The sequence below is a fragment of the Bubalus kerabau genome, chromosome 1, assembly GCF_029407905.1.
Source record: "Bubalus kerabau isolate K-KA32 ecotype Philippines breed swamp buffalo chromosome 1, PCC_UOA_SB_1v2, whole genome shotgun sequence".
In the NCBI taxonomy this organism is placed as follows: domain Eukaryota; kingdom Metazoa; phylum Chordata; class Mammalia; order Artiodactyla; family Bovidae; genus Bubalus; species Bubalus kerabau.
The window spans coordinates 64,287,850-64,300,404 of NC_073624.1; the positions used below are offsets into that span (position 1 = coordinate 64,287,850).

Genomic DNA, 12,555 nt, shown 5'->3' on the forward strand with positions numbered 1-12,555 from the left:
GGAACCCTTGTCTCCTGCATCACAGGCAGATTCTTTTACCGCTTGAGCTACTGGGAAGTCATAGCTTTGACTATATGGACAATATAATTTGCCAGCATTTGCTGGCAAAGTAATGTCTCTGCTTTTTAATATGCTGTCTAGGTTTGTCATAGCTATTCTTCAAAGATGCAAGTGTCTTTTAATTTCACAGCTGCAGTCACCATCTGCAGTGATTTTGGAGACCAAGAAAATAAAGTCTGTCACTGTTTCCATTGTTTCCCCATCTATTTGCCAATTGATATTGTCTCTGAATCAATACTGAATTGTTTTATTTATATTAGCTTTATAATTAGTTTTCATATTAAGTATTGTTACTCAAGGTCTTCCCAGGTGGCACAGTGGTAAAAAATCCACCTGCCAATGCAGAAGATACAAAAGATGTGGGTTCAACCCCCAGTTTGGGAAGATTCCCTGGAGTAGGAAACGGCAACCTACTCCAATATTCTTGCCTGGAAAATCCTGGACAGAAGAGCCTGCAGGCTACAATCCATGGGGTTGCAAACAGCTGGACACATCTAAGAGACTGAGCATGGATACACTCATTGTTATTCAAACAATATGGAAATTATATTTTATTGGACTTGCAAAAAATTATTTAAAGTGCTCTTCCTATCTTCCAATATAAATGTTGCTGAAATTTTTAACTAATTAAAATTTTTTGAGTGCTTATCTCTTTACAGTTCATCATCCAGATTTATTTTAAATTGGCAATATCCCTAAACATGTTTACCTCACCAATCATCCTATAGTACTAAAAAAGTTTTAAATCACATTTAGCAGGGAGTAACATGATTCCATTGAAAAGTAAAGAAAATTAAAATCAATACATGTCCAAATAAGTGCCATTTTAAATGGAAGCAGAATATGATATCTAGGATCCTGCAGTTTATTCAAAATTAATGAACACACACAATGTTGAAATTAAAAATTAAAAAATTCACAGGTTATACAGAATAAATGCTGGGAGGGATTGGGGGCAGGAGGAGAAGGGGATGACAGAGGATGAGATGGCTGGATGGCATCACTGACTCGATGGATGTGAGTCTGAGTGAACTCTGGGAGTTGGTAATGGACAGGGAGGCCTGGCATGCTGCAATTCATGGGGTCGCAAAGAGTCGGACATGACCGAGTGACTGAACTGAACTGAACTGAATAAATGTAAGGAAAAACTCATTATTTTAAGTACAATGTCAAAATATTAATTGCAGTTGAGGAATTAAAGAATCTATTACTATTTTCAAAATTGCTCAATTGACAAAATAAAATATGATATTCAAACTCTAAATGTACACACATTAAGCAATAATTTTTGTATATCATTGAAACAAAAATTTTTAAGAAAAATCAAGGAAACCAAACCAGCAATATACATGGAAGTCTAAGATAATTAAAAAGTAATCTGAATGAAAAGTTAAAAAATAATAGTTAATTTTTTCATGAAATCAATACTTTATAGATTAGAAGATGGCAAAACGTCAATTTTTCTCAAAGAGTTCATAAAACTACTACGTAACCATTCATATTAAGTTTTCTGCAACCCTTCTAAGAAGGTCTCATGGCCATCCTTTGGATTTCTCTTGTTATCTCTATGATTTTGTATTTGCTATTGCTTCTGTAAAAAAATAAATGTTCTTTCCCTCATCCTTCCATTATACTTCTAGTTTTCATATAGGTCTTAATTTGCGTTTCATTTCCACTTAAAGGGCATTTCTTCTCCTCCACCCCAATCAAAATCACACAAACATATAAACCAGGTCTGAATAAATTATCTATTCTACCTGCTGTTTTGAACTAAGCTTTCTCTTCTACAGCAACAATGTCACTAAAACTTTTTTTTATATTGTGTATTTAAAATCTGTCATAATGACAAAAACTGTATACAAAATTCATGTATATAAAAGCAGTAAACAAAATATACTGAAAACATTACCTTCAAATATATTAAATGAAAAAAATCTCACAACTCTTGAAAAAAGAATTATTTATTAAGGAAAAATCCCAAACTCTTACATGAAAAAAATAATTATAAAGAATCAAGTGGATGGGATTACAGATTAAAGTGACAGTCCAGGAAGATCCTGAGTTTCCTTCATCTCATGGACATATCAAAACTACAGCGGTATACAGAACAATTGCCCCTGAGAATGACTAAGACTAGCAGAACAGGTTTTCTACAACAAAGAATATTTTTGAAAGGCCACATCAAGATTGGTGAGAGAGACAGAAATGCAGTCCAGTCAGATCCCACACCCGTGACATGGGGACCCACAAGCAGGATGGATACCACAACTACTGTGGTACTCACTAAGGAGCAAGGGGTCTGAAGCTCCCCTTATCAAACTCCCCAGCCCTGGGGACCTGCAGGAACTTAGTTAGTTAGTTTTCGAAACTTCCAGCTTTGAAAACTAACAGGGTTTATGTTAGGGAGAGCCAGAGGACTGTGGAAAACTGAGACTCCACTCTTGAAGGGTCTTGCACAAACTCACTCTAAGTCCTAGTGCAGAGACAGCAGCTTAACAAGAACTTGGGTGACAAGACAAAGAGATCCATTGACTAATTTTAGGGCAGGTACCAAATGAGCAGGGATCTGCAGGAAATTTCTCCAGTATGGAAGTACTGGCAGACGTCATTGCTTTACTCCTCACCACACAGCTAGCCCATCACTGGCAGGTGCCATTTCTGTCATTCTCCATCAGTCTAGCTAACATAAGCATACCCTTCTTTCGTAGCCAGTTTGTTGAGTAATTTTAATCATGAAATGGTTTCATTTTGTCAAAAGCATTTTCTGCATCTAATGACATGTTCATATTGTCTGTATCCTTCATTCTGCTTGTTGTCGTTGTTCAGTCTTTCAGTCATGTCGGATTCTTTGTGATCCCATAGACTGCAGCAAGCTGGCTTCCCTGTCCTTCACCATCTCCTGAAGTTTGCTCAAATTCATGTCAACTGAGTCAGTGATACCATCCAATCTTCTCATCCTCTGTTGCTCCTTCTCCTCCTGCCTTCAATCTTGCCAGCATCAGCGTCTTTTCCAATGAGTCAGCTCTTCACATCAGGTGGCCAAAGCATTGGAGCTTCAGGATCAGCATTAGTCCTTCCAAGGAATATTCAGGATTGATTTCCTTTAGGATTGACTGGTTTGATCTCCTTGCTGTCCAAGGGACTCACAAGAGTCTTCTCCAGCACCACAGTTCAAAAGTATCAATTCTTCACTGTTCGGCCTTCCTTAGGGTCCAACTCTCACATCTGTACATAACTATGGGAAAAATCATAGCTTTGAATATATGGACATTTGTCAGCAATTGATCCCTCTGCTTTTTAATACACTGTCTAGGTTTCTCATAGCTTTTCTTCCAAGAATCACATGTCTTTTAATTTCATGATTTCAGTCACCATCTGCAGTGATTTTGAAGCCCAAGAAAATAAAATCTGTCACTGTTTCCATTTTTCCCCATTTATTTTCCATAAAGTGGTGGGACCAGATGCCATGATCTTAATTTTTTGAATGCTGAGTTTTAAGCCAGCTTTTTCACTCTCCTCTTTCACCTTCATCAAAAGGCTTTTAAGTTCTTCTTCACTTTCTGCCATTGTGGTGGTATCATCTGCATATCTGAAGTTATTTCTCCCAGCATCTTGATTTCAGTTTGAGCTCCATCCAGCCCTGCATTTCACATGATGTACTCTGCATGTACGGGCTTCTCTGGTGGTTCAGTGGTAAAGAATCCACCTACAATGCAGGAGCCGCAGGAAACATGGGTTCAGTCCTTTGGTCAGAAAAATCCCCTGAAGGAAGGCATGGCAACCCACTCCAGTATTCTTGCCTGGAGAATTTATGGACAGAGGAGCCTGGTGGGCTACAGTCCATGGGGTTGCAAAGAGTCAGATACGATGCATGCACTCTGCATATAAGTTAAATAAGCAAGGTGACAATATATAGCGTTGATGCATTTCTTTCCCAATTTGGAACTTGTCCTTTGTTCCACGTCCAGTTCTAAATGTTGCTTCTTGACCGGAATGAAGTTTTCTCAGGAGGCAGGTAAGATGCTCTGGTATTCTCATCTCTTAAAGAATTTTCTGGTTTGTTGTGATCCACACAGTAATGTGGAGAAGGAAATGACAACCCACTGCAGTACTCTTGCCTGGAGAATTCCATGGATGGAAGAGTCTGGTGGGCTACAGTCCATGGAGTCACAAAGACTCGGACACAACTGAGCAAATTCACTTTCTTTCTTTCCATAGTTCCTTTTGGAGAAGGAAATGGCAACCCCCTCCAGTGTTCTTGCCTGGAGAATCCCATGGACAGAGGGGCCTGGTGGGTTACGGTCTATGGGGTTGCAAAGAGTCAGATACGACTAAGCAACTAACACATACACACACACACACACACACACACACACACACACAGTCAATGGCTTTAGCATAATCAATGAAGAAGAAGTATATAATTTTTTTAATTCCCTTGCTTCCTCTGTGATCCAACTGATGTTGGCAATTTTATCTCTGGTTCCTCTGCCTTTTCTAAACCCAGCTTGTAACATCTGGAAGTTCTTGATTCACATACTGTTGAAGCCTAGCTTGAAAGATTTGAGCATTACCTTGCTAGCATGTAAAATGTGTGAATTGTGCACTAGTTTGAACATTCTTTGGCATTGCCCTTCTTTGGTATTAGAATGACAACTGACCTTTTCCAGTCCTGTGGCCACTGCTGAGTTTTCCAAATTTGCTGGCATTTTGAATTCAGCACTTTCACAGCATCATCTTTTAGGATTGAAATAGCTCAGCTTAAATTCCATCATCTCCATTAGCTTTGTCCATGGCAATTCTTCCCAAGGCCCACTTGACTTCCCACTCCAATATGTCTGTCTCTAGTTGGGTGATCACATTGTCGTGGTTATCTGGGTCTTTAAGACCTTTTTTGTACAGTTCTTCTGTATATGCTTGCCACCTCTTCTTAATATCTTCTGTTTCTGTTAGGTCCATACCATTTCTTTTATTGTGCCCATCTTTGCAAGAAATGTTCCCTTTGTGTCTTCAATTTTCTTGTAGAGATCTCTAGTCTTTCTCACTGTATTATTTTCATCTCTTTCTTTGCACAGTTCACTTAAGAACACTTTCTTATCTCTCTCTGCTATTCTTTGGAACTGTGCATTCAGTTGGGTATATCTTTCCCTTTCACTCACTTCACTCACTTCACTTTCTCTTCTTTTCTCAACTATTTGTAAGGCCTCCTCAGACAACCACTATGCCTTCTTGTATTTCTTTTTCTTGGAGATGGTTTTGGTCACCACCTCCTGAACAATGTTATGAACCTTCATCCATAGTTCTTCAGGCATGCTGTCTACCAAATCTAATCCCTTGAATCTATTTGCCCCCTCCTTTTCTTACCAATGCATGTACTTATATAAAGAGTCTCATAAACAGAAAATAGTTATTATGAATGTCTTTTTAAAATTGTATGATTGGGCTTGTTTTCTGTTTAATTTGGCAATGTTTAATACATTTGCACTTTCTGTAAGTACTGCTAAAAATCATGCTTAAATCTACCCTCTCACTCTTTGCTTTCTTATTTGACTCATGCTCTCCCTCTTGCTTGTTCTCTCTCTCTCCATCCCTCTAATATATGAGATGAAAGAAAAGTTACCATTTACAACCCACAGCTCAAAAAATTACTAGTGCATATACTACACTTTTTGTTTTAAGTACACAGGTTTACTCCAAATTTACTCCACAAATTTATCATGAAAATAAAGCATATCTTTATTTGAATTTAAAGAAACTATCTTTATATGAACCCATATAGCCACATCTTAGGAATGCTCAAAGAGGAGATAAAAAGAGTATTTTGAAAATATTCATATTTTTAGAATATTAAAGAGAGTTATCACTTGCTTTGAGTTTTCTAGTGTTTTCCAAATTCCTTATCTTACTTAATGATTGAGACAAAAGTAGCAAGTGAGATAAAGTTGTGATCTTTCATGTGGTAAGGAAGGAATGTAGAAAAATCAGACTACTTCTTGACCTTCTGGTTTTTTACTGTTTTGTCTTCACCTGTGCCTGTTGCTATTGTTGCATCTTCGTGTCTCTCAGGACACTGCCCACCTACTGCACCTCTCAGGATTTTTGCCCAGGTTCATTACAAAGGAGACCCATTAGTGATGTTTGAATCTGGGTCACCAAGGGCCCAGTTGTTTATTATTTACTTGGAGGTTTAGCAAATAAATCAAATATAAATCTTAATAGTGTAAAAGCCTTTTACCCTAACCAGAGAAGTCATAATATCAATGATTTCAGAGCAAGAGGGGAAAGTAGTTGAACAATATTTTACTTTCAGTCAAGACAGAGCCAGAAATATATGCTAGGTGTAAAGGTGACCAAAGTTCTTGGTTTGAAAATTTCTGTGTATTGGAGATTAAAAGACTCAGAGTTTTAATTACTGTGACCCTCCCACAGCACCAGTCAGGTAAGTGAAACCGTAAGCTGAAAATGAAGTCTCTCACAAACTTTTTCTAATAGATTCACTTCATTAAATTAGGCTTTACGATTCTTTTTGTTAGAGAACCTGCTTAAGCTATTATTAACTCTCAGAGGAGTAAGAAGAGTGGCCATTTCTTTTACTTTCATGTTTAATAGATCTATTGGATGATTTTTCTCTGAGAAGCAGATTTCATGAGATTTACCCAAATCAGATGTAATTAATATTTGAATCATTACATGAAAATCCACAAATATCTCTGCATTATATATTTTTAAAACATATTCCACCTTATTTATTTATTTGTTGTTTTACTGGGTCTTTGTTGCCGTACATGGGCTTTTTCCAGTTACGGTGAGTGGGGGGCTACTCTCTAGTTGCCATGTGCAGGCTTCTCATTGTGGTGGTTTCTCTTGTTGCAGAGCACGGACTCTAGGGCACACAGACTTCAGTAGCTGCAACATGCAGGCTCTGCAGTTATGGCTCATGGACTCTACAGCCCAGGCTCAGTAGTTGTGGTGTCTGGACTTAGTTGCTCCACAGCACGTGGAATCTTCCCAGACCATGGCCAGAACCTGTGTCCCCTTCATTGGCAGGTGGATTCTTTACCACTGGACCACCAAAGAAGTCCTGCATTGTGTTTCTTCAATGCTGGTTTTTATAGTTTACATAATAATGATGTGAATTTATATGTAGTGAGAAGTCATCTCTGCCACATTCTCACTTCTTTTTTTAAAGAGAAAAAAAGTGTGTGTGTGTATATATATATATATGTATTTCAAAATCATCCAATATGACAACTTACATAATAATATTGACAAAACTAGTTATCTAGGCACTTTTTAAAAATATGTAAGTCTTTGAAGGATGCAAAATGTTTTCTTAAACTTTACCTCTTAAAAACGGTCATTATGAATGACTGCAATAATTGAAGAATATTTTGGAATAAGGGCTACCACCAAGAATGAAGAAAAGAGCATGTTATCATGTGAAGCTTTAGATGTCACTGAGTGGAGAAATAACAGATTAGGAAGACTGAAAAGAGTATCCTTCCCTTTAATTAAAATTATGTATTGAAATTATTTTGGTGTGTCCTTAAAGTTAGTTCCTAGGAATGTCAAAGTTCTTCAAAAAAATCATTGGTATCTCTCCTTTCCTATAATGTTTACAGTAATACTCTGGGTTTAACAGTAATAACCAGTCATACAGTTAAGAGATAATCCTGCCTTAACTTCAGGAGAAAGTGAGTATTTTAAGAGAACAAATGACAACCAATAATATATCTAATTGAATTTCACCAGGAAATTGAAAAGCAAATTGCTTTCTATTAATTTATATGAGACACTTCAGTCCTGAAGATAGTAGTTCAAAACCAAAATATATTTGAAATTTGTTAGTAAAATGTCAGTATGAGAGCTGAGGAAAACTAGTGAACAACTCTTAAGCTTAATCAAGAACTAGAAATTTCTTAAACTCTGATTTTAAAATATTAAGGAAATATGTATTGAAGAAACATAAATGGAAATTTTAATGAGAAAAACCTTTACCTGTGAAAGACAAGGTTAGAAACCTTAACTGCAGACTGATCAAATGAATATTCCATGGTGTAAATTGTGGGAGTTAAGACTCAGTGACACTATATCAAATACAAGTGTCAATAACCTTGAGAAAAAAGCACATGATACTTTGTAGTAATTTCAGTGTGGGTACAATTACACATTCACACAGTGATTTGAAGGAAAAAGTGATAAAGTTTATAGATGATACTTTGGTAAATGAGTACAAAATTTCTAAATAATATCTTCTTTTTCCTTGAGATTTTATTTCCAGAAATTATTGTGAAATCAAGCAGTAATGTTTATAAAATATGCCTTTTGCAGACATTTTATCAATTGTAGAAAACAAAATACATAATAATGTGTTGGAAACTGATTTAAAACAGTGGCATATCTGTTTACAACAGCCAAGACATGGACGCTATCTAGATGTCCATCCATCGGCAGATGAATGGATAAGATAGCTGTGGTACATATACACAATGGAATATTAATCAGCTATTAAAAAGAATCTATTTGAATCAGTTCTAATGAGGTGGATGAAACTGGAGCCTATTATACAGAGCAAAGTAAGTCAGAAAGAAAAACACCAGTACAGTATATTAACGCATATATATGGAATTTAGAAAGATGGTAACGATGATCCTATATGCAAGACAGCAAAAAAGACACAGATGTAAAGAACAGACTTTTGGATTCTGTGGGAGAATGCAAGGGTGGGATGATTTGAGAGAATAGCATTGAAAGGTGTATATTATCATATGTGAAACAGATCGCCAGTCCAGGTTTGATGCATAAGACAGGGTGCTCAGGGCTGGTGCACTGGGATGACCCAGAGGGATGGGATGGGAAGGGAGGTGAGAGGGAGAGTCAGGATGGGGAACACATGTACACCCATAGCTGATTCATGTGAATGTATGGCAAAAACCACCACAATATTGTAAAGTAATTAGTAATTATAGTAAAATAATTCGTAATTATTTAAATTATTAGTAATTTAAATAAATAAATAAAACAGTGGTGCGTTCATAAAGCTATTTCAATATAGTTGAGATTTTTGAAGAGTAAAAATTTACCAAAAGTAAAAAGAGATTTTAAAACTGGAGATACATAAATATAGTGGACTAAAATTAAATAAAAGTATGTGCATTTATCTTCTGGAGATGTAAAAATATTTATATTTTAAGATGAATAGCTTTTGAAAATTATGTATTCATATGCAAATTTCTTGGCTTTCCATTTGAGTATCTTACTGACAGATTCACCATGAAAGAAAGAATAGTCACCCAGAAGGATACAACTATTCATCTGCTTGACAGTTAAAACAAGATGCCAGTTAACAGTTTGGCCAGCATGGAAAGTAATAACGTAAACAAAGAGGGTGATACTGTCATGGTATTCATGACTTTATTCACTAGCAAAACTGCTGCTTCAAAAAAAAAAAATCCCCATGTTAAATACAAAGATATATAAAATTAAAATAATTAAGATCAGCAACAAAGCAGTATTAGGATAAAATCCAAATAAAACAGAAGATGGGTTTGAATACATAGGCAAATGAATAAGTACATATTTATACAACAATATATCATACTATTGACTAAGCCCAGGATTGTGTTAGCTTTGGTAGTTATCTCAGTTAAAAAAAAAAAGACAACAGTCCCTGATTTCAACAAACTTACTTTCTCAGAGGAAATGTTAAGACAGAAGTAAGAATTACTTATTATGGGAGCACAACTAAGGTCCAGTTAATATAGACAATATTTTTAGAAAACTTTTTAGTAGAAGTGATACTCTAAGTGAAAATCACAAATGAATAGTTGAGGCCAGGTTGTTTGGGAGTCTGGGAAGTAAAGATCAGTGTGGAAGGAGAGAGAAGAGGGGTGGATTTTTTTTTTTCAGACAGATAATCATTGTGACGTGCTTACTTTCAGTACCTATCCCAATTTCTTACTAAATAGAATCTCTACTTTTAATTACAAAGAACATGGAATAGAAAGATAGTATGAGTTACACAGAATAAAAGTCCAACATGGATTTCTGGGTTTTACAATCACATCAATTATCTGTAGACATCCAGAAAATAATAGTTGACAATTATGAAGCACAGACTATGCATCAGATTTTATTATAACAGTATTGTTTGTTCCAATCATTTTAAATATATATGGTAAAGATTATTATTATTCCCATTTTATAGATTAGAAAACTGGAAGCCTGAGAGTCTGAACGCTTGCCCAAGTTCATACTGGCATAGGCTGGAAATCCAGTGTTGAATGGTGAAGATCATTGCCTCAGAAGGTCTGCTTTTAATTGCCATGGTGCTGCCACTATCTCTAAGACTTATGGAGAAAGTCAAGGCAGGTACATGAAGAGTACATTCAGTACTAAATTTTATTTTTATTTTAGCAATAGTGACACAAGGTGTTAGAGTATTTTCCATACTTAATGGACTGAAAGCGTAAGAAAAATATGTGGCTTTTTTCCAGTTGTGTATCATTGGGCCAAACATTCTTCATATGCAGCAAATAAATTGTGCATTAAAATTCTTTCTGAGTTGTAAACTCTCTGGACACTGAGTGTAAATTGCATATTAACAGAGAAACATAAGAAGGGTCAGACAAGTTATCCAACAATGTGGAAGTTGCATGTTAAAACAAAAAACAAAATAACATAAACACACATTTGGTCTTACTGGAAAAATGTAAAATGCAAGTCACAGATAGATCAACAAAGTCTGTGCATAGAGCCTAGATTAGTAGTTACATATGTACATGTTATCATGACCAAATCTTTAAGAAATGATATGCAGCAAATAATTATATTTAAATATTTCCCTTTAAAATAGAGAAAAAATCTTAGTGGTAAGAAGAAATCATAAGTATATTCAGTCACAATACATTGTGGGTTCAATCTAATTACATGAGAAAATTCAGTCTGGGATACAGATCAAAAATGTGAGATCAAAGATAAAAATGGGATAGTAGAACAATATTTTTAATATAAGCTTAAAATCTATCCCAAAACTGCCAAAACAATAAAATATTAATAAAATAAACAATTGAGTAGCCAAGTCCACTAGAGCATTGGCAATATAAATTACCACTCTAAAGAAGAAACTGCAAGTGAATTAATATCTAGTAGTCATTCTATATTGCTATCTGGCTTCGTTACCACTTTATTGAATAAAATATCAAAGAAAATATTTTTAAATTTTATATTAAATGAATAAAATTCAGTAGCCAGTGATGGAAAACCATACAATCACAACCTTTATCCTGGTGGGACTGACAGATGACCCTCAACTTCAGATTCCAATTTTTATGTTTCTGTTTCTCACATACATGTTTAGTATAACTGGGAATCTGACTATCATATTCCTCACTTTAGTGGATCCTCACCTTAAAACACCCATGTACTATTTCCTACAAAAGTTTGCTTTATTAGAAGTTTCATTTACAACTGCTTGTATCCCTAGATATTTATACAACATAGCAACAGGTGACAGGTCAATTACATATACTATTTGTATTATTCAAGTGTTTTTTACTGATGTCTTTGGAGTAACAGAGTTTTTTCTCCTGGCCATCATGTCCTATGACCGTTATGTGGCCATCTGCAAACCCCTGCATTATATGACCATCATGAACAGCAGAGTCTGCCAGAGGCTTGTCCTCTGCTGTTGGATATCTGGCTTGTTGATCATATTACCACCACTTATTCTGTTCCTAAATTTAAAATTCTGTGACTCAAATATAATTGATTATTTTTTCTGTGATGCCTCTCCTATCTTGAAGATTTCATGCTCAGATACATGGCTCATAGAACAGTTGGTTATTGTCTCTGCTGTGCTGACCTTCATTCTGACCCTTGTGTGTGTTGTTCTATCCTACATTTACATCATCAAAACCATTGTAAGACTCCCCTCTTCCCAGCAAAGGAAAAGAGCTTTTTCTACCTGTTCTTCTCACATGATTGTGGTTTCCATCACCTATGGCAGCTGTATCTTCGTCTATGTCAAACCATCAGCAAAGGAATCAGTGGCTATTAACAAGGGTGTGACAGTTCTAATGACATCAATTGCTCCTATGTTGAACCCATTCATTTACACTCTGAGAAACAAACAAGTGAGACAAGCTTTCAGTGATTCTTTCAAAAAACTCGTACTTGTGTCCAAGAAGCAAAAGACTGCTCAAGCCTAGAAATAAAATATAAAGTAATGCATAAACCATTAACTGCCAAACCGTCTGTCTCTTTTTGATCTGATCTCTATTGAGGTTAATGTTCTCAAACATTTCTTGTACCCAGAATGAACACCCTCTACCACATGAGTTCACTCCTTTAATCCCCTGAAAACAAAATCTTTTTCTTCCTAGAAAAGTCTTTTTCTTCCTAGAAAAGATCCTAATTAGAAGTGATAACAATTATCTAGTGAATATAGTGAAAGTGAAGTCACTCAGTCGTGTCTGACTCTTTGCTACCCTGTGG

General features: G+C 35.8%; 1 protein-coding gene across 1 annotated transcript; it reads left to right on the plus strand.

Annotated features, from left to right (window-relative positions):
* The first annotated feature begins 11,315 nt into the window (after positions 1-11,315).
* On the plus strand, positions 11,316-12,269 carry LOC129641588 (olfactory receptor 6C2-like). The gene has a single exon (XM_055566263.1). It carries the CDS (start codon positions 11,316-11,318, stop codon positions 12,267-12,269), a length of 954 nt encoding a protein of 317 aa, XP_055422238.1.
* Positions 12,270-12,555: the final 286 nt, after the last annotated feature.

Coding starts and splice junctions, on each gene's coding strand:
- LOC129641588 (XM_055566263.1), top strand. CDS start 11,316: ATGGAAAACCATACAATCACAACCTTTATCCTGGTGGGACTGACAGAT.